Genomic DNA, 24,455 nt, shown 5'->3' with positions numbered 1-24,455 from the left:
AACTAAGATGAAGATCTTTTAGGGAAGAAGGAGGGGACAGCTAGAAGCAAAGTGTGAAATGCAAAGCAAAACTTCCTGTTTGCAAAACGTCTTGGCCCTGGACCAAGGCAGAGGGCTGGGGCTGGGGCTGGGGCTGGGGTCTGGGTCACCTGTCCACTTCTTTGCTGCTGTCTGCAGTGTGGGAATCACCATCTAGCTCAACCTGTGAGGCCTGGAGCTGAGCATGCATCCTCTGCTACTTCCCCCTCCCCCTGCCCCATGCTGTCTCTCCTAAGTGCAGCCCACCTTGGTCTGGACATCCAGGAAGCACTGGATAAGTGCTTCCGGTGCTGGGTGCGATTCCCATCTGTTGTTCCCCGAGGCATGGGCAGAGGTGGTGGGTCCGGGCCCTCGCTGGCCTGAGGGGGAGGAGACCTCTGTATAAAGGGTAGGCAGGTGGCTCTGAGGGGACGAGCTGATGGCAGAGCTGCCTGGGCCACTCAGGTGACTCTCTCCACTGGGTCATCAGGTGGCCTGTAGGAGCCATGCCCTGGGCTTGAGCAGAGATCCCCTAAGGCTGTTCTGACCCTGCCTCCAGGCCACTGTGTGGGTGAGCAGGATGCTCCCCTCTCTATTTGGGGAAGGGGCCTTCCTAATTATATCCCCCTCCACTCACATGGAAATGAGTTTGGATTTTCTGAGCTTATACCAGCTGGCTAGGGGGGAGGCAGCCCAGAAGGCTGCTGGCTGAGGAAGGGAGGAGAAGGGAGGGGACGGAGCCAGGCCAAGATTCCCAGTGTTCTCACAGGCGGAGTGATAATGGGGTGCTGAGTGCTCCCCACAGATCATCGACCTTACCCCCTACACGCTAAGGGAAAGCATCAACCATCAGCCTCCTATCTGCAGGCTCAGCAGGGAGCCAGTGTCCACTCAGGCCAGCCCATGCTCTGAGCGGCGCAGCCCTCCGGTCCAAACCACTTAGCTGGCTATTAGCGAGGACGCCTCTATTGGACTTGGCTGGGCCCCCCTAGAGGTCCTTCCACGACTTCTAGGCCAAGATCGTCATGCGGTGGGGGGAGTGGAACTGAGGTCCAGAGAGGGTCGGGCCCTGCCGCCGACCCCAGAAGACCACAAGTCTGTCTTGCCCTCGCCCGGGTTTTCCCTGTGGAGTTGCCGGCACGGGGGCCGCGAAGGTTCCCGGGGCGGGCACGGCGCCCCCCTGGAGCAGCCGAGGAGGCAAGGCGGGCGTGGAGGGCGGGGGAGGGGCGGGGTGGGGTCAGGCGCTTGACTCCGCCTCCCGGCGTTTGGGGCTCCCTGCGGCCGGGCGCCGGCTCAGTCTCGGCTGCTCGCCACTGTCGCTCCGGGGCCGCGGGATGACGCCGCCTCCTCCCGGACGCGCCGCCCTCGGCGCCCCGCGCGCCCGCGTCCCCGGCCCGCCTGCTCGGTCGGGACTCCTGCTGCGGCTGCTGCTGCTGCTCTGGGCGGCTGTCGTCGCCGCCCAAGGCCACACGAGGAGCGGACCCCGCATCTCCGCCGTCTGGAAAGGTAGGCGGCGCCGCGCGGCCGGCGGGGCGCGGGATCGGGCGCTGCGCTGGGTGGGTGCGGAGCGGGTGGCACCGGAGGGAGTGCGTGCGCGCGGCTCTGCGGTCCTGGGCCGTCCCCGCGGGGAGCGTTGGGTCTCGGTGAGTGTGTGTGAGTGTGCGCGCTGGCACGCCGGAGCGAGCTCTAACGCCGCAGCGAGCGAGCGGCGGGGGCCGGAGCCCAGGCTAAGTCGCTCCCAAGTCCGCCCGCTGCCGAGAGCCGCAGCGCTGGGGCGCGGGGGAGGGTGCGGGCCCCTCTCTCAGCCCGGAGCCGCTCCAGGTCCTTCGGCACGGGGGCCTCTGCGGAGGATCCTTCCCCCGGCCAGGACCCCCGCCCGGGCCCCCTCCTCCCGAGCTGCGGGCTCGCGGCGGGCGCGCAGGGTTCAGGCTGGGCCGGGGAGGGGGCGCGGACCTCTTGCCGCCGCCGCCGCGCTCCGGCTGCGGGAACAAAGACCCCGCCGCCCGCCCCCGCGCCCGCCCCGTCCCGAGCGCGGGCCGGGCAAGGGGGTGGGCACCCTGCAGGAAGCCGGGACGTGATGTGGTGCGACAGCTTGGGGTACCCCGGACCTCCCTCCGCAATGCCGGGACCCACCGCTCCCCCCTTGCCCGCACGTGGCAGTTGTCCCCAGGACTCGGCGCCAGCTTCGGGGACAGTGCCTCTTGGGTGGGGCGCGACCGGGGGCACCCCTGGGCGGAGGCGCAGCCTTTAGGCCGCGATGGTTGTGTGAGCCTAGAGAACCCGAGTCTCCCCCAGAGGCGCCTCAGTTTAGACCCCCGTACAATGGGACGGAAAGCCGACCAGGGGAGGACTTGAGGTTTTCTGCCGCGAGGGACGGAGCTCCCCTCGCCTGCATTGCACACAAATGCCTCCCCGCCCCCAGGCCGACTGGGCTCTGTCCCCAAATCTGGCGTGGCGGTGGCCCCCCTGTGGTGGTGGTGGTGGGGACTCGCCTTGGGGGCTGGGCTGGCCTGTCGGATCTGGGGCCCCGCTGGGAGCCCTTTGGTGCCTGCGGCAGTTTGCAGAGATTGCAGAGTTTGAGCTTTATCTGGGGCAGGTATTCTTAGCAGGCAGGCGGAAAATCCCACACAATGAGTGGCCTGAACTGCTGCAGCAATGAAGGGAATGTGACTTGCCCAAGGTCACTTGGCGGGGTGGGAGCACATCTCGAAGGCTGGAGCTCTGACCTGGTGCAGGCTGGGTCCCAGTTAAAGGTGGGGACATTTAGGCAGTTCTCCCCCCAAGAGGGGCTCTGGGGGTCATCCAGTCACAGTTCGTGGGGGCAGTGGACAATGGCCCCGCTGGAGCTCAGACCGCCTTCTCATGACGGACACCTGCACATCCCTCAGATTCAAGTATGGTCAGCACCCACCCCCTGCAGGCTTCCTCTGCCCTGCCAGCTGCCTTATCTTGTGCCCAGCCTTGTGTCCTGGACAGCAGAGAGCTTGGGCATTCTGCAGGGCATAGAGTGTTCTGGAATCTCCCCCTGTGCCAAGCCTCTTGCATCTAGCTTTACTCCCTCCCGGCAAGACCCTCCCCCAAACACTGAATGCACACCCCTACTTCTCAGAATTGAATGCTTCCCCATCTGGGGCCCTTGTTTCTTACCCTGCGGCTCTGTAAGGTGTTTTCAGCCCTCTTGCTGACTTATCAGAGCTCCCGATCTTGCCCTGCCGTCCCACCGTTGCCCTGCATGCAGTTCAGGGCTCTGGCCACGCTGGCTTCACTCTGTTTGGTAATGTACTATTGACCCCTGCTGTCAACCCCTCACCAGGCTTGTCCAAGGGCACTTGGTGGCTGCCTTCACCAGTGCCAGGCATCCCACTGGCCAGACAGGCCCTGCCATTCACCTGCCCCCCAGGGCCACCAGCTGGTGACAGTGCCCATCTGACAGCTGCCTCCTGTCTCCTGTGGGGTGACACATGGCAATCGGATAGGACTGGGCTTGGGCAGGGCAAACCCAGCAGTGGGGTGAAAGGGGGACCCTCCCAGGTTTGCTGTTGGCCTTAGGTCCCTGGCCACCAGTGCGGGGTGGGGTGGGGGCAACAGCCTCTGAGCAGCACGAGATCAAGGATGATGGTGGCTCAGGAGCCACTTCTCCATGGGGCATAGATTGGGGTTGGAGGGACTTTGAGCCAGGACAAGTGTAAGGACTGAAATAGGTAGGGAGGGCTCTTCTGTCTTTTCCGTCTTCTCTTTTGTTTCTTTGCTGCTGCAGAGGAAAGCTTAGAACAGGGAGATCTGCAAGAGTCCCAGCCTGCACTTGCTGGGGAAGGTTAGCGCCTCTCCAGCCTTGATGAAGGCTCAGCCTGGAGCAGCTGGGGGCAGGGAGAGGCAGGGACCAGCACTAATCTGCTGGGGGCCCCTGAGCTCCCACCTGTCTCCAATGCTCAGCGCTCTCCAGAGCAGGAAACACTCTCGCTGACCCCTGGGCCAGGTAGGTTGGATATGTGTGAGCCAGGTGGGCCTGGGCTCCCTGCAAGCAGGGGCCGGAGGGGTGTGGCTTGCGGGTGAGGGCAGGGGGTGGACAGGTTGGGATGCCTGCGTAAGCTGTGCACGCCCCCCTCAGTCCACCCCTGCTGGAGGAGATGGAGATACCCAAGGTCAGAGGTGAGCCGGCCAGTCCACAGCTGGAAGCAGAGCCCAGTCTCCACCTGCCCAGGTGGTTCTGCACCCTCCTTGTCCAATTAAACAACAGGATGTTATTGTTGACTCGGTGGCTGCTGGGAGAGCCATTATGGGGCTGCTCCCTGGGGCAGGGGGTTGTTGTCACCTCCTCTAGGGGATGAGGTCATAGCTGGGGCTCCCAGAGCATCAGCATTTCCAGTGGAAATCCTCGCCCCCTTGGGGACTTGGATGTGCTCATCACCTTCAAGGTGAACTCCCTCTGCAGAGTGGGGGGGGGGGCAGTTTCCAGAGGAGAGGGGAGTTTCCTAAGCTGGGAGGGATGCTCAGTGGCATCATCAGGAGCTGCCTGCCAAACCCTGTGGCCCATCTGCCCTGGGCAGTAAAGATTCTGAGAGCAGGTGGGGGTGGAGAGGGACAGGGAGGGGCAGGGAGGGGAGGGGATTGGGCCCAAGGATGACCATAGTATGGGGGAAAGAGCTGGGAGGTTGGGAGCTTGGGTTCTGGTGCCAGCGCTCTTCTCTTCTGCTGTGTGACCTTGGGCAAGTAACTGATTTCCTCTGAGCCTTGGTTTTCCCAAATGCCCAAAGAGGACAGGGGATGGGGGGTAAGGAGACTTGGGCTTTCCTGAGCCCTGATGCTGTGGGATTCCTGCCCCACAGGGGAGGGAAGGGCTGGGCAGAGGGCTGTCATGGACTATTCAGACCCTAGTAGAAATGAGAAATTGAAACCTGCGAGGTCAGGGGAAATCCTTGAGTTTTGTGTTCTTTCCTGTCTTTTGCTTTCATGGGTGGAAGGCTGAGGAAGTGACTCCTTGGCCTGTACCCACCGGGATAGATATATTCATTCATCATTTACTGGGGCCAATTATGTGCTGGGCTGGTGCTGGGCTTGGGAGACCAGGATGAGAAATTTAGACGATTCCCTGTCCTCAGACTTCTCACTGTAGACAGGGAGATAGACAGGTAAACCTGCTGTCACAATGGAGTGTGGCCAGGCTTGTTACAGAGAGCAGCAGTGAGAGCCAAGGAGGTACTGAACACCGTCAATCCAGTCAGGGAGGGCTTCCTGAAAGAGGTGGCAAGCTTAGCCGGCTGTTGGGGTAGTAGGGGCTGGCTGGGGAAGGGGAGAGGCAGGAAGGAGCACCTGACTTGGCAGGATTTCAGACCCTAAAACTTGCAGCTAGGACCAGAGACAAGAGATGAGCCGTGTGAGGGCCCCTGAGAGGGAGGCACCGAGTCAGCCTGGAGCTGGGGGCTCAGGAGGGGACATCTGAGCTGGGCTACCTGCCCTGCCCCAGCAGCCCAGCAGCAGGGAGGAAAGCCTCATGCTCCTGAGGCCTTCAGTCCAGCAGCACCCAGGCTCTTTCCTCTCCAATCTCGGGGGTCAACAGGCCTGTTGCCAGGTCTCCCCTGATCCTGCCCAGGTGTCCAGACATGCCCCATTACCTGTAGAGGGCCAGGAAGGGAGTCCTGGCCCTGCCCGGGAGGCTCCTGGGCCACCTGGTGAGCTGAACGCAGGCATGGCCTGAGAGCCAGCCCCTGTGGCTGTGGCAGCGGCGGACGCCGTGACTCAGACACCTTGCTTTGAGAGACTTGGACTTGGCAAGGATCACAGCAATGCCAAGGCCTGTCACAGCTCCCTTAAGCTGGGTACGGGGAGGCCAGGGCTTTCCCTGCTGACTCCTGACCTCGGGGTATCCTCCAGGTGAGGAGGCCTCCGGCTCTTCCACTGCGGAGACTCAGTGCGGGGAGCTCCCGGCCCCAGCGGGGGCCTAGCCCGTGGGGGAGGAGGCAGAGGCCCTTCCTCCGACCAGCTTCTCCTTCCAGAAACCCTGACTCCGTGGTTGGCCTGGGGTCATGGCCTCTGGGGAGAAGGGGGGAAGAGCTGTTCTGATTGAGCCATGCCGGGAGCTGAGGCTTAGCGGAGCACCTGGAGGGGCCCGTAGCCGGTGTGGGTGGCCCTCGAGTTGACTGCTGGGGCCCCAGGCTGACCTGCAGCCCTCTGCCCCACCCCCATATCCCCCCATCTCACCCACTGGGGGGTGGCTAGCTGTGTCAAAAGAGCCTAACCACACTTCCTTTGTCCTGGCTGGCTGGCTGACGGCACTGACTGCGAGGAAGTTTCCCCTTCTCTTGCCTTCCTTTTTTGGCCAGGTCTAGCTACCCCAGAAGCTTTTCCTCTCCCTCTGCTGGGGAAGGAAGGAACCCCACCCCCAGAAGAGCCAGGGGCCAGTCTCCCTCGCCAGGTGGCCTAGGGCCGTTCAGCGAGACAGGCAGAGCTGTTGCACTTCGGCTCCTGAGCCTCTTGCAGCCCCCAGGTCTCGGCCTCTCTGTGGTTGCCTGTCTGCCCTCATGCTCCTTCCCAGCCTTGGAGCTCTCTGAGCCCAGGAACTCCTCGTCCTGCTCACCTGAGCTCACACCCTGCCTGCCCCGGCACTGCCGGCTCCCAGGAGTGCAGTGGCCATGATCTGGCCTCCCTCGGGACCTTAGATTTGGGTCAGCTCTGTGTACTTGATCTGGTCTTTTCCTCGGGGCAGCTGGGCCTCAGGTCGCGAGGGCAGGTGATCTGTGTCCTGGCTTGGGCTAATCTGGGTTTAACCTTCACAGCAGCCTGGGTTTAGGCTGATCCTGCTGTGTCCCCTGCACTCCCTGCTTCCAAGAGGGGGCTTGAACTCCGTGCCAACACCCCCGGGAGAACCCCTCATTGGGAGGCAGTCAGCTCCCACCCCCATGAATAGGTCTGTGTTTAGCTCATCTGCGGGGAGGCAGAAACTTAGGGTTTCTAAGTTTGCCTTTGGGGAGAGGGCACCTGGGGAGGAGGCAAAGGAATGACCTGGAGAATAGCCTGGGACTGTGAAGGAGGTGAAGGTGGGAAAGTGGGGTGGTGCAATCAAGGAAAGCTTACCAAGGGTTGGGGGGGAGAAGGCCGGCTAGAGCCAGGGGCGGAGGCAGAGAGCAGCCAGGGTGCTGCTCAGGTCACTGTCTGCCTCTGGCCCTGCCGAGTGAGGACGGAAGGTCACCGCACTGCATTCAGGCTCTGAATGGCAAGGAGTCTGGCTGGCAAGGAGCCTGTTCTAAGGTGTCTCCTCCTCTGATGTGGGGGCTTGGCCCACCCCAGACCTCCCTGTCCCTGCCATCTGAGCTGTCCCACTTGCCCAGCCCTGGCTTTGCCTTGGCCCAGAGACGATGCAGCAGCAGGAGGCCTGGCCCTCACCTCCAGGATCCCACAGTCAGGGTAAAATTCCACCAGGCAGTCTGACCTGCAAAGACGGTGTGTGTTAGATGGTGCATGGGCCCAAGGTCAGGGGAGGCTGAGCAGTAAGGGAGGTCCAGAAGAGTTCCTGGAGCCAGGGGGTTCTAGGCTAGGTCTGAAAGGACGGTTAAGATCCACACGCACAGGCGAAGGGAATAGGGCAATCCGGGTGAAGGGGGAGCACAAGCAAAGGCATACAGATGGAAACGAGCCCTGGCAGGAGCAGAGATGGGTGGGCATTGACCGCCAAGTAAAGGAAAGAGATGGACAGTTGGGAGCCTTGGTGGATTCTTGAGCTGGGGAGCCAGAGATGGAGGCGAATGTTTTTGGACATTAATGGCTGGGTGGGGATCTGGCTGGGCAGTCAGTAAAGGGGCTCATGACCGTGCCCTGCCTTTCACTGTAATCACTGCAGACCTCAGTGTTTTCTGTTCTGGGCAGAGGTCTCAGAAGCCTTCTCTTCTTAATTATTCATGATGGTCAGCAGCCCTCAGGGCCAGGACCTCCTGCTACTCCCCCAGATTCCCGCCCCATGTGGCCTGTGCCCTCATGCTTGCTCACACACGCTCTCATCAGTGCGTGGTGGACAGAGGCCTCTCGCTGGGCTCCACACCCTCTGGGCCTCAGTCTCCTCATCTGTATCAGAGGGGCTGGCCCGGAAGCCTCCAGGGGTCCAGCTATGGGTCACAGGGCTGTAAGCCCAGATTCCAGAGTCAGCCTGCCTGAGTGCCAACCTCCACCCCACCACTTACTAGCTGCGTGGCCCTGGGCAAGGTACTCGACTTCTCTGTGCCTCGCTGCCCTTGTCTGTAAAATGGGGCTAATATGAAAACCCACCTCATATCTAGAAATCACTTACAGTGGTGCCTGGCACAGAGGTGAGTGGTGTGGAAAGGTGAGGTGGTAGGGGTACCATCATCATCACCCTTCGGGGCCTCTGATTTCTGATGGGATGCAGCCCTGGGGGCCCAGTCCTGCCAGCTCTTCCTAGCTGGCTGGCTGGACTGGAGAGTGGGCAGCAGGTGGACAGAACGAGGTGTGCTCTCCTGGGCTTTCTGCCTCCCCTGGACTTGGGCTCAGGGCCTCCTTCCTTCTCTGACTGGGCCGCAGTACCTCTGAGCCCCCTCCCCCAGTCTGGCTCGGCTCAGTCCCCCACAGCTTGCTCGCCACGCAGTCTCTTCCCTCCAAGCCTTTGCCCATCCGAGTTCCCCACCAGCCGGGCCTTCTGGTTCTTTCATCAGTGGTGCAGGGCAGAGAGCACCCAGCCCTTGGCTTGGAAGGGCCTCGGTTTTCCTGTCTGTAAAATGGGGCCCCAGGCTCTTGGCCTGTCTTCTTTGCAGGGTGGGTAATTTGGTGGGCTAATTAACAGGCAGATGAGCATTTTGGCATCTGCTGCCTCTACCTGCAGAAAACTGTTTCTGACTTTTCCAGCATGCACTGACCCCCACTTTCCCAAGTCTCACCCATGAACTTAACCCTGCTCTGGGATTTGTTTTGAGAATCACAGTGGGCCATAAAACCTAGACTTTAGCAAGTGTCAGTGCCCTGGCCTCACCTGCCCCAGCCACAGAGGGGGAAATCAAACTCAGGAAGGCCCAGCCCCTCATCTCTGTCACTGCCTCCCCATTGCCAGAGGGAACACGAAGCTTCTGGAGCGCACCGTCCTGTGTGAGAACCCCCTCCCTCCCACGGCTTCCTTCGGTGGGTGGGAGGAGGCTTCCCACCGCATAGCCTGCTGTTCCTGTGGCTGATAAAGAGGGGCAGACTGCTCCTCACTCTTCCCTGAGCAGATAATGCCCGAGGCCTCGCCACCCGCCTGCACACTGGCCCTGGCCCTGCCCCTGTGTAGTCAAGTTCCCAAACGACAGACAAAACCCAAAGTAGCACAGGGCTGTGCCATCTGGAAACTTGCTTCTGACGCCCGGTTCCCTGGCCATATTAGGAAAGGCAAAAGGCGATCCTACATTTGTCCCTTCCCCCTCCCCAGTGGAGAAGTTTCCCTCCAGCCACCTGACACATTGCCTTGTGTTCTGCCATTAGTCACTCTTTTCAGTTTAAAGCTTTGACTGCCGGAGGCCCCTGGGAGACCTGGGGACCCACCTAAAAGGTGGGTGGGTAATTCCCTTCAGTTATCAGATTAGTGACTTGTCACCTCGTGAGCCAGGGAAAGAAGGATGGAGAGCTGGGATGACACAGGGAAGCAGAGGGAAGGTGTCTTCTCTCTTCACCCCAAGAGGCTTCTGAAGAAGTCCAGGATGTGGTCCCCAGAAGGCGTGGAGCTGGCCCATGGGTCCCAGAAGCCCTTCCTGCCCCACCTCCCTTGCTGTGTGTGCTTGGACCGGTGACCCAGCCCCTTAGGCCTCAGCAGCCCCCCAGCTCAGGGATTGCTCAGATCCCCTCACTCCCACCTTGACCTGTGGGCCGTGGGATGCTGCAGGCGGATTCCTAGGTTCCATGCCTCCTTCCTCCTTCCCCAGCCAGGTATGCGGCCGGGGAGGGACTCAGGTGGGGGGGAGGGGACACGACTGTGTTTGGTTGGCCCTGGCTGCCTGGCCAGGCATTCCCTGGTGGGTGACCACATTCCTTCCATTCTCAGAGACGTTCAGAGGACTCATCAAGGTTGAGTCAGTGCTCCTTGGGGTCAGTGGGTCAGGCTGGAAGGCTGTCCCTGCCCAGACCAGACCTAGGAGCCGCCCTCTGCTCATTCCAGCCCCTACTCTGGCCCTCCCCTTAGGCTGTCCTCTTTCACAATCAATGCAAACTATGGGGACCAAATGGTGACGGCACCCGGAGGGAATGAAGGGGGAAGCTGATGTTCCACCAGGCAGGCCTGCTTTAGAGAAATCACCAGCTTTAGTTGAAGTCCAGACTTGACCCTGCGCTGGGACAGTGGTGGGAAGGTGGGGATCGTGAGTGGAGACAAAGTCAGGCCTGGCCCCCCTGGCTGGGGCCGTGTCTGGGGAGACTGCCTTCCATATCCTCTTGACCCCCATATCTGGCTGGGCTTGCTGGTCCTGACACCGTGAGGGGGACGCCAGGGGGGCATGCACCCCCTGATTCGGGTAGCCCGAATGTGCTTGCTCCGTCCAGCAACACAGGATTGGCCGCGGCTGGACTGTCTCCTGGGCTCAGCACACCTCCAGGACGTGCCCGCCCTGTGCGTCCTTAGCCCCCTCCCCTGCCTGAACCCCTAGTTATTCTGGGAGCTTTTAGCTACCACTTAGTCAGCCACTAATGCGTCAGGCCGGGGAGGGAGGGGGGAGACACGGTGCCAGACGGTGCTCCTTTTAGACATGCTGGATGGGAGCAGAGGTGGCTGGTCAGGCCGGGCGGAGGCGGGGTGGGGATGCCAGGGGCCCCGGAGGCGATTCTCCAGCCTGGCCAGGCTCGCAGGGAGCAGGCCACATGGAGACTGCTGGGCAGTGAGTGGGTCAGTGTGTCCTTGGGCTGGTGGTTGGCTAGTGGCTGCACCCTCTTCCCCTTTCACACGCTCCCCAGCCCACCTTCAGAATCTTCTCTCATTGGGCCTCTGCCAGGCTGCAGCGTGTGGCCCCTGTTGCTACCGCACCTCTCCCTTCCCACCTTTGCTCGGGCTGTTTCCCTGGCTGGGTGCTCTCTCCCGCCTGTTCTTGGTCCATCCAGCTTTTATCTGCCTCGCCCTCCTCTTTGGATTCATAAGGCCGCAAAGGGACATCATTGAGGGATGTGGCATTTGCTCTCTTGGCGGGGGCTTTCAGGGCAGGGCCTGCCTGGGCAGAGCCTCGAAGGTCATGCGCTTGCCCTGGCCCAGCTCTCCTGGTGTTGATCCGACTGGGCCACGGATCCTGGCCGGGATGGCTCGGTGCTGCCTTCACTTCCAGGCAGCCCTCCTGCCCCTGAGCCCCCAGCCCCCCGCTCCTCCCGCCCTGAACAAAGCTGCCTTTCATGTATTCATCAGGGCTGCTGCTGCTGCCGCTCGACACTTCCCGGGCACAATCAGGCCCTTTGAGGGCCGCAGGAGGTGCGGGAGCCAGAGCTGGGGCGTAGAGTGAGCCGAGGCCACGTCCTAGGGCTGAGCTGGTGCCGTCGCGCCCCCCACTTCACCAGGCACACACCCGGGAGGGCCGGGAGCCCGGGGGTCAAGGAAGGCAATGCTCCGGGCTCCTGTTGGTTCTTCCGGAAAATGGGGCGAGCAGCTCCTGTCTCCCTCCACCCCGGAGGCTGCAGCCATGGTTTGAGGGGAGCCTGGGCCCAGGCTTGCAGTTGCCCACAGGACTGTTCTGGCCCTGGCACCGCAGCCCCCACCCAGCAGCCGGCAGAGCTCTCCCTTTGTGTCTTCAGCAAGGGCTCACGAGCCTCCCTGGGGGCCGTACCCAGACAGTTTGTGTGGCTGCCTCACCCCTCAGACTGGCTTCTGGGGGCTGGGCCCTGTGTCCTGGTCAGACTGCCCAGGGCAAGACTGACTCTCTTCCCTTTGACCTTTCTGTGAGGAGGCTGCCTTCAGGGCCCTCAGGTGCCTCTTTCGCCCTGAGGAGAACTGTAGGCTGCCCCCAGGCCTGGGCTGGAGGGCTCAGCATGGCTGGAGGGGCCCACGGCCGGAGGGGTGCGACTCCCGCTCCTTGGTCCTGGGGCCTGTGGCTCTCAGGCCCCGCCTGGTGCCTCCCGACGCAGACACAGCTTTTCCAGGCCCCCGACCAGCCCTGGGGCGAGTGGGGGCTGCAGACTGTCTGGACCCTGGCGGTCTGCTCCGCTGCGGATGGAGGGAGCGGCGGGGGCTGAGTCAGGAGGGCTGCGCAGCTTACCCCACCCGGCAAGGGGGGGCAGCAGGGTCACCATCGGGGTGAACCACCCAGCGTAGAAGGCGCCTGAGCCCCCCTGGGCTGCCTCGACTGTCGTGGCACTGGGGGCGAGCCCTGTGCTCAGCACTTCTCTCCGTGGCCAGCGATGCTGGCACCGAGACCGAGACGCTCTGAAAACCGATCCTCAGCCTGGGTGGGCCCGTCATCCTGCCTCCTCGCGTGACCTTGGGCCGGGCGTGCCCCCCAGGGGGCCTCGGCTTCCTCCTCTGGGCAGTGAGCCAGGCTGCAGCGGGGGCGAGGAGTGAGGCTGGCCCCGGCCCGTTGGGGTGACTCGGTCCTGTCCTCAGGGGTGCATTGGCGTCCCCGCGCGCTGCCCGGCTGCCCCTCGCCCCGCCGAGCGCAGCATCTATAGGAATGGCTCAGGTGGCAGCAAGGGGCTTGGGGCGGGCTCAAGGAGATGGCGGTTCTTTCCTCTCTGGGCTGGAGCGTGTCCTGCTCGGGCATCACTGCCAAGCTGGCCGCCGCAGAGTGTGCTGCAGCTGAGAAAACAGCGGAAAGGCTGAGTTCCTGGGTGAGGTCCCCGGGCTGGCTGGAGGTGGGAGGCTGCTGGCCGGGGCCGATGGCTGGGTCACAGCCACAGGCTGCCCCGGCCCTGTAATTTAGCCCTGCAAACAGGACAACCTTGGCGATGTCCTGAAGACAGGCCTCTCTCCTGGGGGCGGTGGTGGCAGACAATTCCCTTTTGAGGCAAAATTGCCCCGCTCAGCCCTTCAGCTTCAAGGCCCAGGCTGTGCCCTCTGGCCGCCCCCTGTCCCAGGGTTGCTGGGGAGGGAGGGCTGAGCTTTACCCCTGGGAGAGCTGGAATTTTGGTGAGACCAGTCCAGAATGGCCCTGGCTGGAGGGCAGGAGCATGGGCTCTGGCTCAGACCTGCAGCAGTGTGACCTTGGCTGGTTCCTGCCCCTCTCTTGCCCTCTGTGCTCCCATCTGTGGACTTTAAAATTCCTTTCCGGCTCTGATCCGAGCCTCACTAACGGGCTGCGGGGGGCAGGGAGGGGGCAGGGAGGGCTTCCTGAAGGAGGGTGTGGGATCTGAGCACAGTGGTTCCCAGGAACCTAGGCTTGGTGGAGGCGGGTGCTCAGAGGCTCTGCTGCCTGCAGGGTGGTGGAGGTGGCTGCTCGCTCTGTCGGGGGCGGCAGGGAGCCTCACAGGCCCTGGGCTAGGCTTGGCCCTTGGGGCAAGAACTGCAGAGTCAGAGGGGTCTCTTCTCCTCAGGGCGCCCCACATCCTGCTCCCACCTTGAGGTGGTGCATTTCGTGGGTGAGGGAGAGGCTGCCCTCCCAGGGGCTATGGCTCCAGGGTGGGGACAGCTGGTTGCCAGACCCCCCCAGGGGCCACCCACTTCTGCCTGTGCTGAGTCCTGGTGCCGCCCCAGCCCAGGACCTTCCCTAGGAGGCGCTGCCGGCACCCTGTGCCTCACGCTGTCGGTGCCGAGGGGGTGTGGGGGTGCCTGGGGGACCCGGGACGGTGTCCTCAGGACCCGGCCTCAGTGCTCCACCCACCGCCTCTTCCTCAGGCCGCTTAGGGCAGGATGGGCTGGACTTCGGCCAGGCGGAGCCGCACACCGTGCTGTTCCACGAGCCGGGCAGCTCCTCCGTGTGGGTCGGTGGACGAGGCAAGGTCTATCACTTCGACTTCCCCGACGGCAGGAACGCCTCGGTGCACACGGTGAGCCCCACCCTCCCCTCCCCTCTGTGCAGCCAGGCGTCGCGGGGGTCCTCAGGAAAGTGAGGGGCTCGTCTCTCTTCCTAACCCCGTCTCTCCGCTGGGGGAGGCCCCCTGAAAGTAGTCCAGAGTGGGGCTGGGGAGGGGCTGTGCCGAAGGCCAGGGGCGCACACCCGTGGGAGAAGGCCTGGTGGGGAGCTGGGCCCTGGAGCGCCGTGGCCGGGTCTCCCAGGGTGTCCTGGCTGTGGCTGTCAGAGGGGCTGTGGGATCCTGGGTAATTTACTCACCCTCGCCGAGTCCCCATTGCTCATCTGAAAAATGAGAATACTGTCGCTTCATCACGGGCTTGTCCTGAGGGTGCGTGGAAAGGGGGGTGTCTCGCCCCTGGCAGAGAGGACTAACGCTTCTTCCCCCGCCCCCAGGTGAACATTGGCTCCACAAGGGGGTCCTGCCAGGACAAGCGGGTGAGTGTGGGCGAGGGCGTGCGGGGCCTTGGAGGAGGGAGAGGAGATTTCAGTCTGAGGGGGGAGGCGTGGACCTGCCCTGGGAGCCCCAGACTGAGGGGGGAGGCATGACCCTGCCCCAGAAGCCCCAGGCAGAGCGGAGGGGGCAGCCCTGGCCTAGGACTCCTCGCCTGAGGGTGGGGAGGCCTCTCTGTCCTTTCTCTGTTCTTGGGGTGGGCGATGGGGGCAGCTGCACCCCCTCTGGGCTCTCCCAGAAGGTGCCTATTGTGCATCAGCCCCTCTGAGACCCTCTTCCCGAGAGTGCAGGTGTGAGTGCCGGCCTGCTGGGGCCTCCCTCCGTCTGACTTCTCTCCGTCCCCGTCTTGTCCCTGGCAGGACTGCGAGAACTACATCACACTCCTGGAGAAGGAGGGCAAGGGGCTGCTGGCCTGTGGCACCAACGCCCGCCGCCCCAGCTGCTGGAGCCTGGTGAGACGGCCCCTCCCCCCGGGCCTGGGCAGCTCACCCCTGCTGGGGGTTCCGCCTCCCGTGGTGGGAAGGATGTGGGGTTCCGAGGCTGGCCTCGCCCCAGGCTGCGGGCCTGGGAGGATGGGCCCCAGGTCAGGAGGCCTGTCCCCAGAGGACCGTGCCCATCTGACCCGTTGATCTCTCCCAGGTGAACGGCACCGTGGAGTCGCTTGGCGAGAGAAGGGGCTTTGCCCCCTTCAGCCCGGATGAGAACTCCCTGGTTCTGTTTGACGGTAGGGCCGCAGCACGGGCGGGGGGCCCCAGGGGGGATGCCGCTGCCCTGGGCCGGAGAGGGGGCGCTCAGACGTGGCCCAGTGACCCAGCCTCGGAGGAGGGGCTGCCGGGAGCGCGCCGCCCTTACCCCCTCACCATGCCCACTTCCCACTGTGCCCAGGGGACCAGGTGTACTCCACCATCCGGAAGCAGGAATACAATGGGAAGATCCCTCGGTTCCGCCGCATCCAGGGCGAGAGTGAGCTGTACACCAGTGATACTGTCATGCAGAGTGAGTCGGGCTCCGCTGCCTGCCTGGGGCTGGGCGGGGGCTGTGGGTACCGGGGCAGGCCGGATCCTGGGGTTCCCTGGGAGGCCTCCCCAAGGGCCGCTGGGGCCACAGGCCATATGGGAAAACAGGAGCTCGGTGCAAGCCTGAGCGGCCGGTCTAAGGAGTGCAGGGAGCAGGGACTGGCAGAGGCGGGAGTGGAGGCAGGAAGGGCCCACACACTCCTGGGAGCAAAACCGAGGACGCCCCAGGCCCGGCGTGGGGTCCCCGGGAGCCAAAGTTTATCCACCTGCTGAGCTCATGGAGGGGGCAGCCCGCCCCTCCCTCCTCATTAGGGCTTCTCCAATTAAAAGAAGTGACATAGTGGCCTCCAGGGACCTCCCCCCAGTCCCCAAGCATGAAGTCATTGCTCCCTGGCCGGTGACGTCTGTGGAGGAGGGCAAAACAGGCGTGCGGTGGGGGGTTCAGAGTCTTGGGTCCCTTGGGGTGCTGGACCTGGTGCTCTGAGTTTTATTCCAGGTTTGGGTTGCCCTGGGTTTGTGCAGACCCGGGAACGTGTGCAGGGTGGGGGTGGGCCTCCCCCTCCCCCAGCCGACTCCCTGGCCTCACGCGCCCTGGCCGGTGTCCTCGGCAGACCCACAGTTCATCAAGGCCACCATTGTGCACCAAGACCAGCCCTATGATGACAAGATCTACTACTTCTTCCGGGAGGACAATCCCGACAAAAACCCCGAGGCCCCCCTCAACGTGTCGCGCGTGGCCCAGCTGTGCAGGGTGAGTGGGTGTGTGGGGGGCGGGTGGCCAAGTGGGCAAGAGTGTGTATGTGATTAGGAGTGAGTGTGCATGTGAGCGCGTGCGTGCACGTGTGCCTGTGTGTGTATGTGAAAGGGTGTGTGCAGATGTGTGAGTCTGTGTATGGGATGGTGGGAGTATGCGTGTGCACAAGAGTGTACCTGCATCCGTGGGTGGGGCCATGCGGTCAAGTTCACGTTCATGTGGGAGAGTGGACAAGTGCGTGTCACTGATGCGAGAGTGCGTGTGAACATGTGCATGCATGGGCGTGCGTATGAAAGTGTGCTTACAGGTGTGCCTCTCACTGGAATGCTGGGTCTGTGTGCATGTGCAAGTATACACGTATGAGTGTACCTGTGAGTGTGCAGGTGTCTGAGTGCATGTGTGAGGTGCATGGTGTGTATGTGTGAGGGTGGGCCCGTCTGCTCTGTGGGGACCCAGCACCCTCACGCTGCAGCTCCCGCCCCGGCAGCCCCTGCACTTCCTCCTCTGTAACCTGCGTGTGGGCCCCTCTCCTCCCAGGGGGACCAGGGTGGCGAGAGCTCACTGTCGGTCTCCAAGTGGAACACCTTCCTGAAAGCCATGCTGGTGTGCAGCGACGCCGTCACCAACAGGAACTTCAACAGGCTGCAGGACGTCTTCCTGCTCCCTGATCCCAGCGGCCAGTGGAGGGACACCAGGGTCTATGGCGTCTTCTCCAACCCCTGGTGAGTGACCCTCGTCCTGGGAGCCAGGGCTGGCCGTGGCCACGAGTCCAGTGGGGATCTGAGGGCTTGGGCCCTGCTGGGGGATGGAGGTGTAGCTTGGCCAGGGATTCCAGGCTTAAGGGACAGGGCTCTTGGCTGGGTCGGGATTCAGCACAGCTGCAGGGTGGGCACAGGTTGCCCAGTGAGCTGCGCTTACCGTGGTGTGGTGAGTGTGCACGTGGGGTGTGTGCACGTGTTGTAGGCACACTCAAGGCTGTTCCTGGGTCTGTGTGTCCCAGCACCTCTGTGTGCTCAGAGCAGGCACCAGGCCCTGGGAAAAGGCTGCTGAGGCCAGTCTTGGGGCGTGGGGTGCTGGGTGCTATCACACCTGCTCAGGCACTGCCTGCGCCCGATAATTCACACTTCTTAATCACTCTCATTGATTGAAAACAAGGGAGGAAAAAGTGTTGGCTGTGTGGGGAGAGATAGGGGACCGGGAGGGGGAAGCCAGGACCCTGCTCTGTGGCTCCTGTGTGGGTGAAACCCCCAGGGCTGGGAGGCGAATGGGGCCTGGCCCCCTTGGGCATAGGGCCCTGCAGCCTGTGCCCAGAGAGGGTTGGAGAAGCACCCAGCAGGGAAGCCCATGTTGGGACTCCTGCCTCGGGGTTGGGTGGATGGCCTCTGAATTCAGTGATCCTGTGGAACATAAGATCGTGGTTTTGGATTGCAGCAGAAAGAAGTTGGTTGTGCTTCCCCCTCCCGTCCCCCATCCCAGGTGTTTAATGAGCATCTACTCTATGCCAGGCTCTGGGCTTGGCCCCAAGGGTAGATCCTGCCTTCCTGGAACCGGCAGGCTGGGAGCTCGGTCGGAAGGCCGAGGTTGGCCTGGGGGAGCGGAGGGGGCTGGGTCCCGGGCCCCCCATTGAGGCGGGCTCTGAGTCCCTGCAGGAACTACTCGGCCGTCTGCGTGTATTCGCTCGGGGACATTGACAGGGTCTTCCGGACCTCCTCGCTCAAGGGCTACCACTCGAGCCTTCCCAACCCGCGGCCGGGCAAGGTGAGCAGCACCCCCGGCCCCCCGGCCCTGCCCGCCCCGCCCCCTGCCCCCCGCCCCCCGCTGACCGGGCCTGCTGCCTTCGCCCAGTGCCTCCCAGACCAGCAGCCGATACCCACGGAGACCTTCCAGGTGGCCGACAGTCACCCCGAGGTGGTGCAGAGGGTGGAGCCTATGGGGCCCCTGAAGACACCGCTCTTCCACTCCAAGTACCACTACCAGAAGGTGGTCGTCCATCGCATGCAGGCCAGCCACGGCGAGACCTTCCACGTGCTTTACCTAACCACAGGTGAGGGGCCGCCTGCTTGGTAAAAGTGGGTGTGCAAGGTCTGTGGAATAATGGGGTTAACACGTGATTGGCTCACACAGGGAAGAAATGAATGACTAAGTGCGGTCGGGGTTGGTGGGTGTGACTGGAAGAGTTAGGCAGGGAGGGCTTCCTGGAGGAGGTGGGCAGAGGGGGAAAGGGAAGGCCTTTTAGGTGGGGAGAAAGGCAACACGCCAGGATTTGGAGGCGGAAATGTGGCAAGTGTGAGCGAAGGCTGGTGCGGCCTCAGTCCTGCCTGATAGAAGATGGTATGAAGAGGTGTGCAAGGGCAGGAGGAGACGCTGCACGCCTTTAGCGGGCAGAGTGGGGAAATCGGATCTGCTTCCTGACTTTGGGATTACACAGGGTGAGAAGAGACATTTGATGAGACCCTGAGACCCAAAGAATTTCACATGACACGTGGAGGGACTTCCAGATGGCAGATCCCTTGCAGAGTCTTGCAGACGACGGGGCTGGCATGTCCTCTTCTCTGCAGGGAGATGCCATGGGGGAGCCAGGTCTTGCTGACCCCAGAGTCTGGGTTCAGTGTCCTGGGACCTGACCCTGAATTGCAGGAAGCTACCAGATAAGGACAGCCAGCCTCGAGCTGGTTTGTGGCCAAAGGGGCCTGCAGGGAGTGTGCACTGGAGACCAGTTTTGGCAGGGGTCCCGGGCCTTCCTTCAGACCAGGCAGTGGCTCTCCCCCGGAGCCCAGCACCTCTGGGACCCCGCCAGTTTACCCTTCTGTTCATCCTGGCTGCAGCCATGGGCCAGGGCAGCTGGCCTAGCTGTTGAGGTCGACCAGGAAGACGGCGGGGCGTTGGAGAGAAGTCACAAAGTACAGGCCTGGGGGACACGAGCCGGGACAAGGAAGGCTGGGTTTGGGTGGGGTGAACCGTGGACTCCCTCCTTGAGTGAACTGTAGACTCCTCTCTTGCAGACTTGAGAGTGAGTGCACTCGAATGATGAGGGTGGGTGTCTTGGTTCTCCTTGGGGGCAGTTTTGGAACCTGCAACCGGAAGGATTGGGGTCAGATAAAAAAGAAAGCTTCTGAGTCCTCTGCAGAGAACGGGAGCTTCTCCTAACTGGGGGAAGCTATTGGCTCTGTTCCTGAGAGTTTTGCCGAGTGGAGTCTCTTACTGGGGCTGTGCTGGGAGGAGGCAAAGGGCAGCGGCCGGAGTCGGGGCAGTGCTGGGGGTGGAGACTGGTCAGGCCAAAGAAGCCTCTGGATGCATCTCAGAGCCTGCAGATGGGGTCACAGGCATGTAGAGAAGACGTCCTAGGCAAGAGATCATCTGACTGTGCTTTTTTTGGGGCAGGTGATGCTCTGGGAAATGGGGAGGGAGGTTGAGAGGGAGGTAGGCTATTCTAGAAACTGGGACAGCGGGAGAGTTGGGGAGCAGGAGGACCCAGGGGTCAGTATGCCCATTAGTCCCCAACACGTGTGTACGTCGAAAGCACTGGTCCAAGAGGCCTGGCTAGGTGACCTTGGGCTAGTCCCTCCTCCCTCTAATGAAACCAAATGAAATCCAAGGTTCCTTTGAGAGCCACAATTTTATAAAAATTAAAATTTCCCTTAAGACTAAATGCAACGTGGTATCCTGGGCTGGATTCCGGAACAGAGAAAGGACATGAGTGGAAAACCTGATGAAATCAGAACAAAGCCTTTAGTTAACAGTAGTGCACCAGCGTCAACCTCTTAGTTGTGACAAATGTATCACAGTTATGTAATAGCGTGGTGGGGTGAAGGGTATGCGGGAACCCCCTGTACTACTTTGGCGAATTTTCTAAAATTATTCCAAAATGAAAAGTTTATTTAGAGAAAACATATCCCCTAAGTGCCCGAGAGACGGGAGCAATGAAAGAAATGTCGGAGTTAGATTCGACCTTGGGGTTCAACTTGGTCCCTGCTGTTCACCAGCTGTGTGATCTGAGCTAGTTGTTCAGCCTCTCTGAGCCTTATTTCCTTATTGGCAAAGTGGGCAGGATAACAGCCTGCACAGGATCCAGTGAGCACGCACGTGGCGAGCTGGCCACGGTGCTGGGGTGCACGGGCCTCCTGGCTCTGCTCTTCATGTTGGGGATCCCCGTGGGGTGTTGGGCACACTGGGGGCTCCTTGTGGAGCCCTGGGCCTTCCTGCTCAGCCTTTCCAGCCTGTCCTTGGAAAGTTCCCGGGCTGTCCTTGGGCTCCCCCGTTCCTCCCCAGTCACGCTCTCACCCCCCCAGTCCTATGACTTCCCAGCCAGAGGCACCCTCCCCCACCCTGCGTCTTTCCCCGGCTGGCCCAGCCCAGAGGGAGGCTGGCGGGGCGCGAGGGGGCCCCCGCCTGCTGACCCTCTGCCCACCGCCCACAGACAGGGGCACCGTCCACAAGGTGGTGGAGTCGGTGGAGCAGGAGCGCAGCCCCGTCTTCAACATCATGGAGATCCAGCCCTTCCGCCAGGCGGCCGCCATCCAGACCATGGCGCTGGACGCCGACCGGGTGAGCCCCCCTCCACCCCCCCGCCCACGGGGCTGCCCGGAGACGGCCAGCTGGGGACGGGGCCCCTGGGCACGGGGTTTGCAGCCGCCTGACCCTGCGGCCTGGGGCTTAGAACTCTGGGGCAGCGGGGGGGCCCCCGACCTGACCCCGAGTCCCGCTCTTTCCAGAGGAAGCTGTATGTGAGCTCCCAGTGGGAGGTCAGCCAGGTGCCCCTGGACCTGTGCGAGGTCTACGGCGGGGGCTGCCACGGCTGTCTCATGGCCCGGGACCCCTACTGCGGCTGGGAGCGGGGCCGCTGCATCTCCATCTACAGCTCCCAAGGGTACGTAGGCTGCGGTTCCTGGTCCCTAGGAGAAGGTGGACGTGGGAGTCGGAGTGGGAGTGGTGTGGACGGGCTGCAGGAAGCACTGATGTTGGCCCAGTTGGACCAGACCCTCCTCCAGGGGGGCTGCACTGGGCGGGGTGAGGACGGGGAAGGAGCCAGGGCTGCAGCTTCCTGTCTGCTCAGCCTCCCTCCTCCTTCCAACTCCAGGTCTGTGCTGCAGTCCATCAACCCAGCTGAGCCACACAAAGAGTGCCCCGACCCAAACCCAGGTACCGGAGCGGCCCTGCCCAGGGGCTCCAGCCAGGCTGGGGAGGACACAGCCCTGCCCAGGCAGCCCCGTTGGTGTGGTTGGTCCTGGGGGCAGGTGGGGTGAGGATTCAGCAGGAGACTGGGCCCCAGGTTCACTGTGTCCCTGTAGAAGCCCCCTGAGACCTGCTCAGATGGAGGAGGACACAGCCTTCCCCCGGGAGCCTCAGACCCTCCTCACGGCTGCCTCCCCCCTGCCTCTCCAGACACGGCTCCCCTGCAGAAGGTTTCCCTGGCCCGGAACTCTCGCTACTACCTGAGCTGCCCCATGGAGTCCCGCCATGCCACCTACTCGTGGCGCCACGAGCAGAGCGTGGAGCAGAGCTGTGAGCCAGGCCACCAGAGCCCCAACTGCATCCTGTTCATCGAGAACCTCACGGCCCGCCAGTACGGCCACTACCGCTGCGAGGCCCAGGAAGGCTCCTACCTGCGCGAGGCTCAGCACTGGGAGCTGCTGCCCGAGGACAGCGCCACAGCAGAGCACCTGATGGGCCGGGCCCGCGCCCTGGCCACCTCCCTCTGGCTGGGGGTCCTGCCCACGCTTGCTCTTGGCCTGCTGGTCCACTAGGGCCTCCTGGGTCAGGCTTGCCACTGGCTTCTGCAGCCCCAGGGCTGCTCGAAGTGGCTCACTCGGCAGGTCAGGCTCGGGAGCTCCTTGCCCGCTGCTGCTTCCAGGGGGAACTACAGAACCCAATGGGGTGCCAGGCCTGGAGTCGTCCAGCCGCAGGCGGCTGCTGGGCCCCAGGTGGGTGGGGCAGTGGGTGGCCAGAGAATGAAGGTGCAGGCTGTGAAGCTGGGGGCGTCTAGGACCTGAGACTTTGTCCTCTGGGGGATCATTTTCAGAAACTCCTCGAACTTGACTAAATGCAGTAATACTCCTGGCCTGAGATCCCACAGCCCGGGGAGTAGGGGTTGGAAGGTGGGTCTGGACCCCATCTCTGGACCTTGGGACCGAGGCCCAAGTCTTTTTAGACTCCCTGTACCCAAACCACCTCCCTGCCCCCCTCCCCCCGTGGCTGGGGGTGGCTGGTGTTCCTGCAGGCACCACCCTGCCCTCTTCAGCCCTCTCAGGCCGGGGGGCCGGCACTGGGCAGGGCCAGCCCTGGGTCCCGCTGGACAGCCACCTTGCATGTTTATCGAAGGATGTTTGCTTTCCGGACGGGAGGACGGAAAAAGCTCTATTTTTATGTTAGGCTTATTTCATGTATAGCTACTTCTGACTGCATCTGTATGAAAATACCAAAACTACATACTGGGGGTGGGGTGGGAAAGGGAGGGGCTGGGAAGGGATGGGTTGGGTGGGTGGGTGTCCCAGTCAGAAGCTCCTGGGGTAGGTTCGAGTGCAGAGGTGGACGTGGGGTCATGGAGAGTGGCATGAGCTGGCTCTGCCCGGGAGCCCAGTCAGAGGGGATCATCGTCCCCCGCGGGTCCCACAGGCACTGACCACTGATGTAGGGGGTGCTGAGGGGAGGGGAGGGGGGAGGGGGACAAGACAGAATGAAGGAGAAAACAGCCCCAGGTTCACCATGTTCATTTAGGAGCCGGGTCCTGGGGGGAGATTCCAGGACCCTGCCCTTGGCATTGGGGGCTGGGGGGGCGGGGAGTCCCGTCCCCTCCCCTCAGTCCCCTTTCCCAGGGGCTGTGCTTCCATGCTCCTAGCCTCCCACCTTCAGCTCAGGACATGTTATAACTTAGGCTAAACTGTGAATTCTGGTGGGGACAGCCCAGACCGAGCTCTGTGGGTGGGGGCCTCGCCCCCACCCTGTCCTTGGATTTCAGCAGAGATCTGGGCCCTTCTCGGGCTGTGTCTGGCCTGCTGGGGGCCAGGACCAGGGCCGGTGGCCTTCCAGCTTCGGCCCCTGCATCTCTTCTCAATGCACTTTAATAATGTAACATATTACTAATAAACGAGCTATTTATTTATCTGTGCCTCTTCCTTGCCTGCAAAGCCCTCCTGGTCGTGGGTGGGGGCGGGGGCCCCTTGAGCCTGTGTGAGCATCCGGTCTGGCCAGCTCTTCTGGTGGTGAGGTGGGCTGGGGCGGTTATCAACGGCTGAGGAAACGGCTCAGCAATGCAGGCATGGCACCTGAACCCACAGCTCCTGGCAGTGCCCAAGCTGTCGACTCTTCTCACGCCCCAGGAGCGGGTCTGCCCCCTTCCCAGCCTCGGGGACCCACCACTTCCCTCCTGGGAGCCTAGCCCTGGCCTTCCTAGAAACAGCCTCAGGCCCGGCCTTCAAGGGCCACCTTTAGGGAGGGAAGACGCAGGTCAGATAAGGCGGGCGGCATACGTGGTGATGATTGGAGTGTGTGTGGGAGGCTGGAGGACCAGGGAGCAGGCAGTGGGTCCCACCAGGCCGGGCAGGCTCTGAGGGCTACCTGCAGATGGAAGGTGCTAGAGAGTGAGGAGGGATTGGGGGCAACAGGTTTGTGCGCTAACCCTAGAGCTCCGTTTTCCAGCCACAGGGCAGGGAGGAGCCAGGGGAGTGGGATTTGTGCCAGAGGGGTCCCTGAGGCTGGGGGGGTGGGGAGGGGAGGTGGTTCACAGGGTTCTGTCAGGGCTAGGGGCTCTGGGATGGAGAGTAGGAGGGGCCTCTGTGTGGAGAGGAGCCCGAACAGCCCTGGGGGCTTCCCCGTCTGTCTCCTCCCCTCCCGTTGTCCTTCGCCTTCCCACCTGCCTCTGCCTGTCCTTTGCAGTGGTAGCCTAGTCCTTGGGGCCGCTGGAAATGTTTCCTGAGCAGTAACTGCTGGGGTGGGGGTAGGGGCAGACTTGGGGAGGCTCCCCTCTGAGCCCCGCTTCTGGGCAGGACTGGCGGAGCCCCTTAGGGCTTGGAATTGCCCCTCGTGCCTTTCCCTTTCCGTCTGCCCACCTCGGGCTGAGAGTTCTCCCTGGTTCTTTCCTCTCTTCACACCCAGCCTTCCCAGGTGACAGAGGGAGCTGCAGGTGCTCAGGGGCCAGGGGCACCCAAGAAGCGCCCTGGAAAGGGACAGAGACCTGTGCCACCCTCACGCTCTGTGGTCCTGGGCCTCCCACCTGACCCTCGCCTTCTCTGGGCCCCATTTTCCTCATGCGTAAGGGGCAGGGGCTGGAC

General features: G+C 62.6%; 1 protein-coding gene across 1 annotated transcript; it reads left to right on the top strand.

The window, feature by feature from the left end:
• Positions 1-1,283: 1,283 nt before the first annotated feature.
• Positions 1,284-23,287, top strand: SEMA7A (semaphorin 7A (JohnMiltonHagen blood group)). Its single transcript, XM_004476625.4, has 14 exons — positions 1,284-1,524; positions 13,790-13,941; positions 14,361-14,402; positions 14,778-14,870; positions 15,058-15,142; positions 15,304-15,414; positions 16,046-16,185; positions 16,726-16,910; positions 17,838-17,946; positions 18,034-18,232; positions 20,606-20,733; positions 20,901-21,055; positions 21,266-21,327; positions 21,571-23,287. The coding sequence occupies exons 1-14, from the start codon at positions 1,353-1,355 to the stop codon at positions 21,930-21,932; spliced, it is 1,995 nt and encodes a 664-aa protein (XP_004476682.1). The 5' UTR covers positions 1,284-1,352; the 3' UTR covers positions 21,933-23,287.
• The last annotated feature ends 1,168 nt before the right edge of the window (positions 23,288-24,455 follow it).

This window comes from Dasypus novemcinctus, chromosome 3, assembly GCF_030445035.2.
Source record: "Dasypus novemcinctus isolate mDasNov1 chromosome 3, mDasNov1.1.hap2, whole genome shotgun sequence".
Classification (NCBI taxonomy): Eukaryota; Metazoa; Chordata; class Mammalia; order Cingulata; family Dasypodidae; genus Dasypus; species Dasypus novemcinctus.
This window is presented reverse-complemented; position numbering and strand designations above follow the sequence as displayed.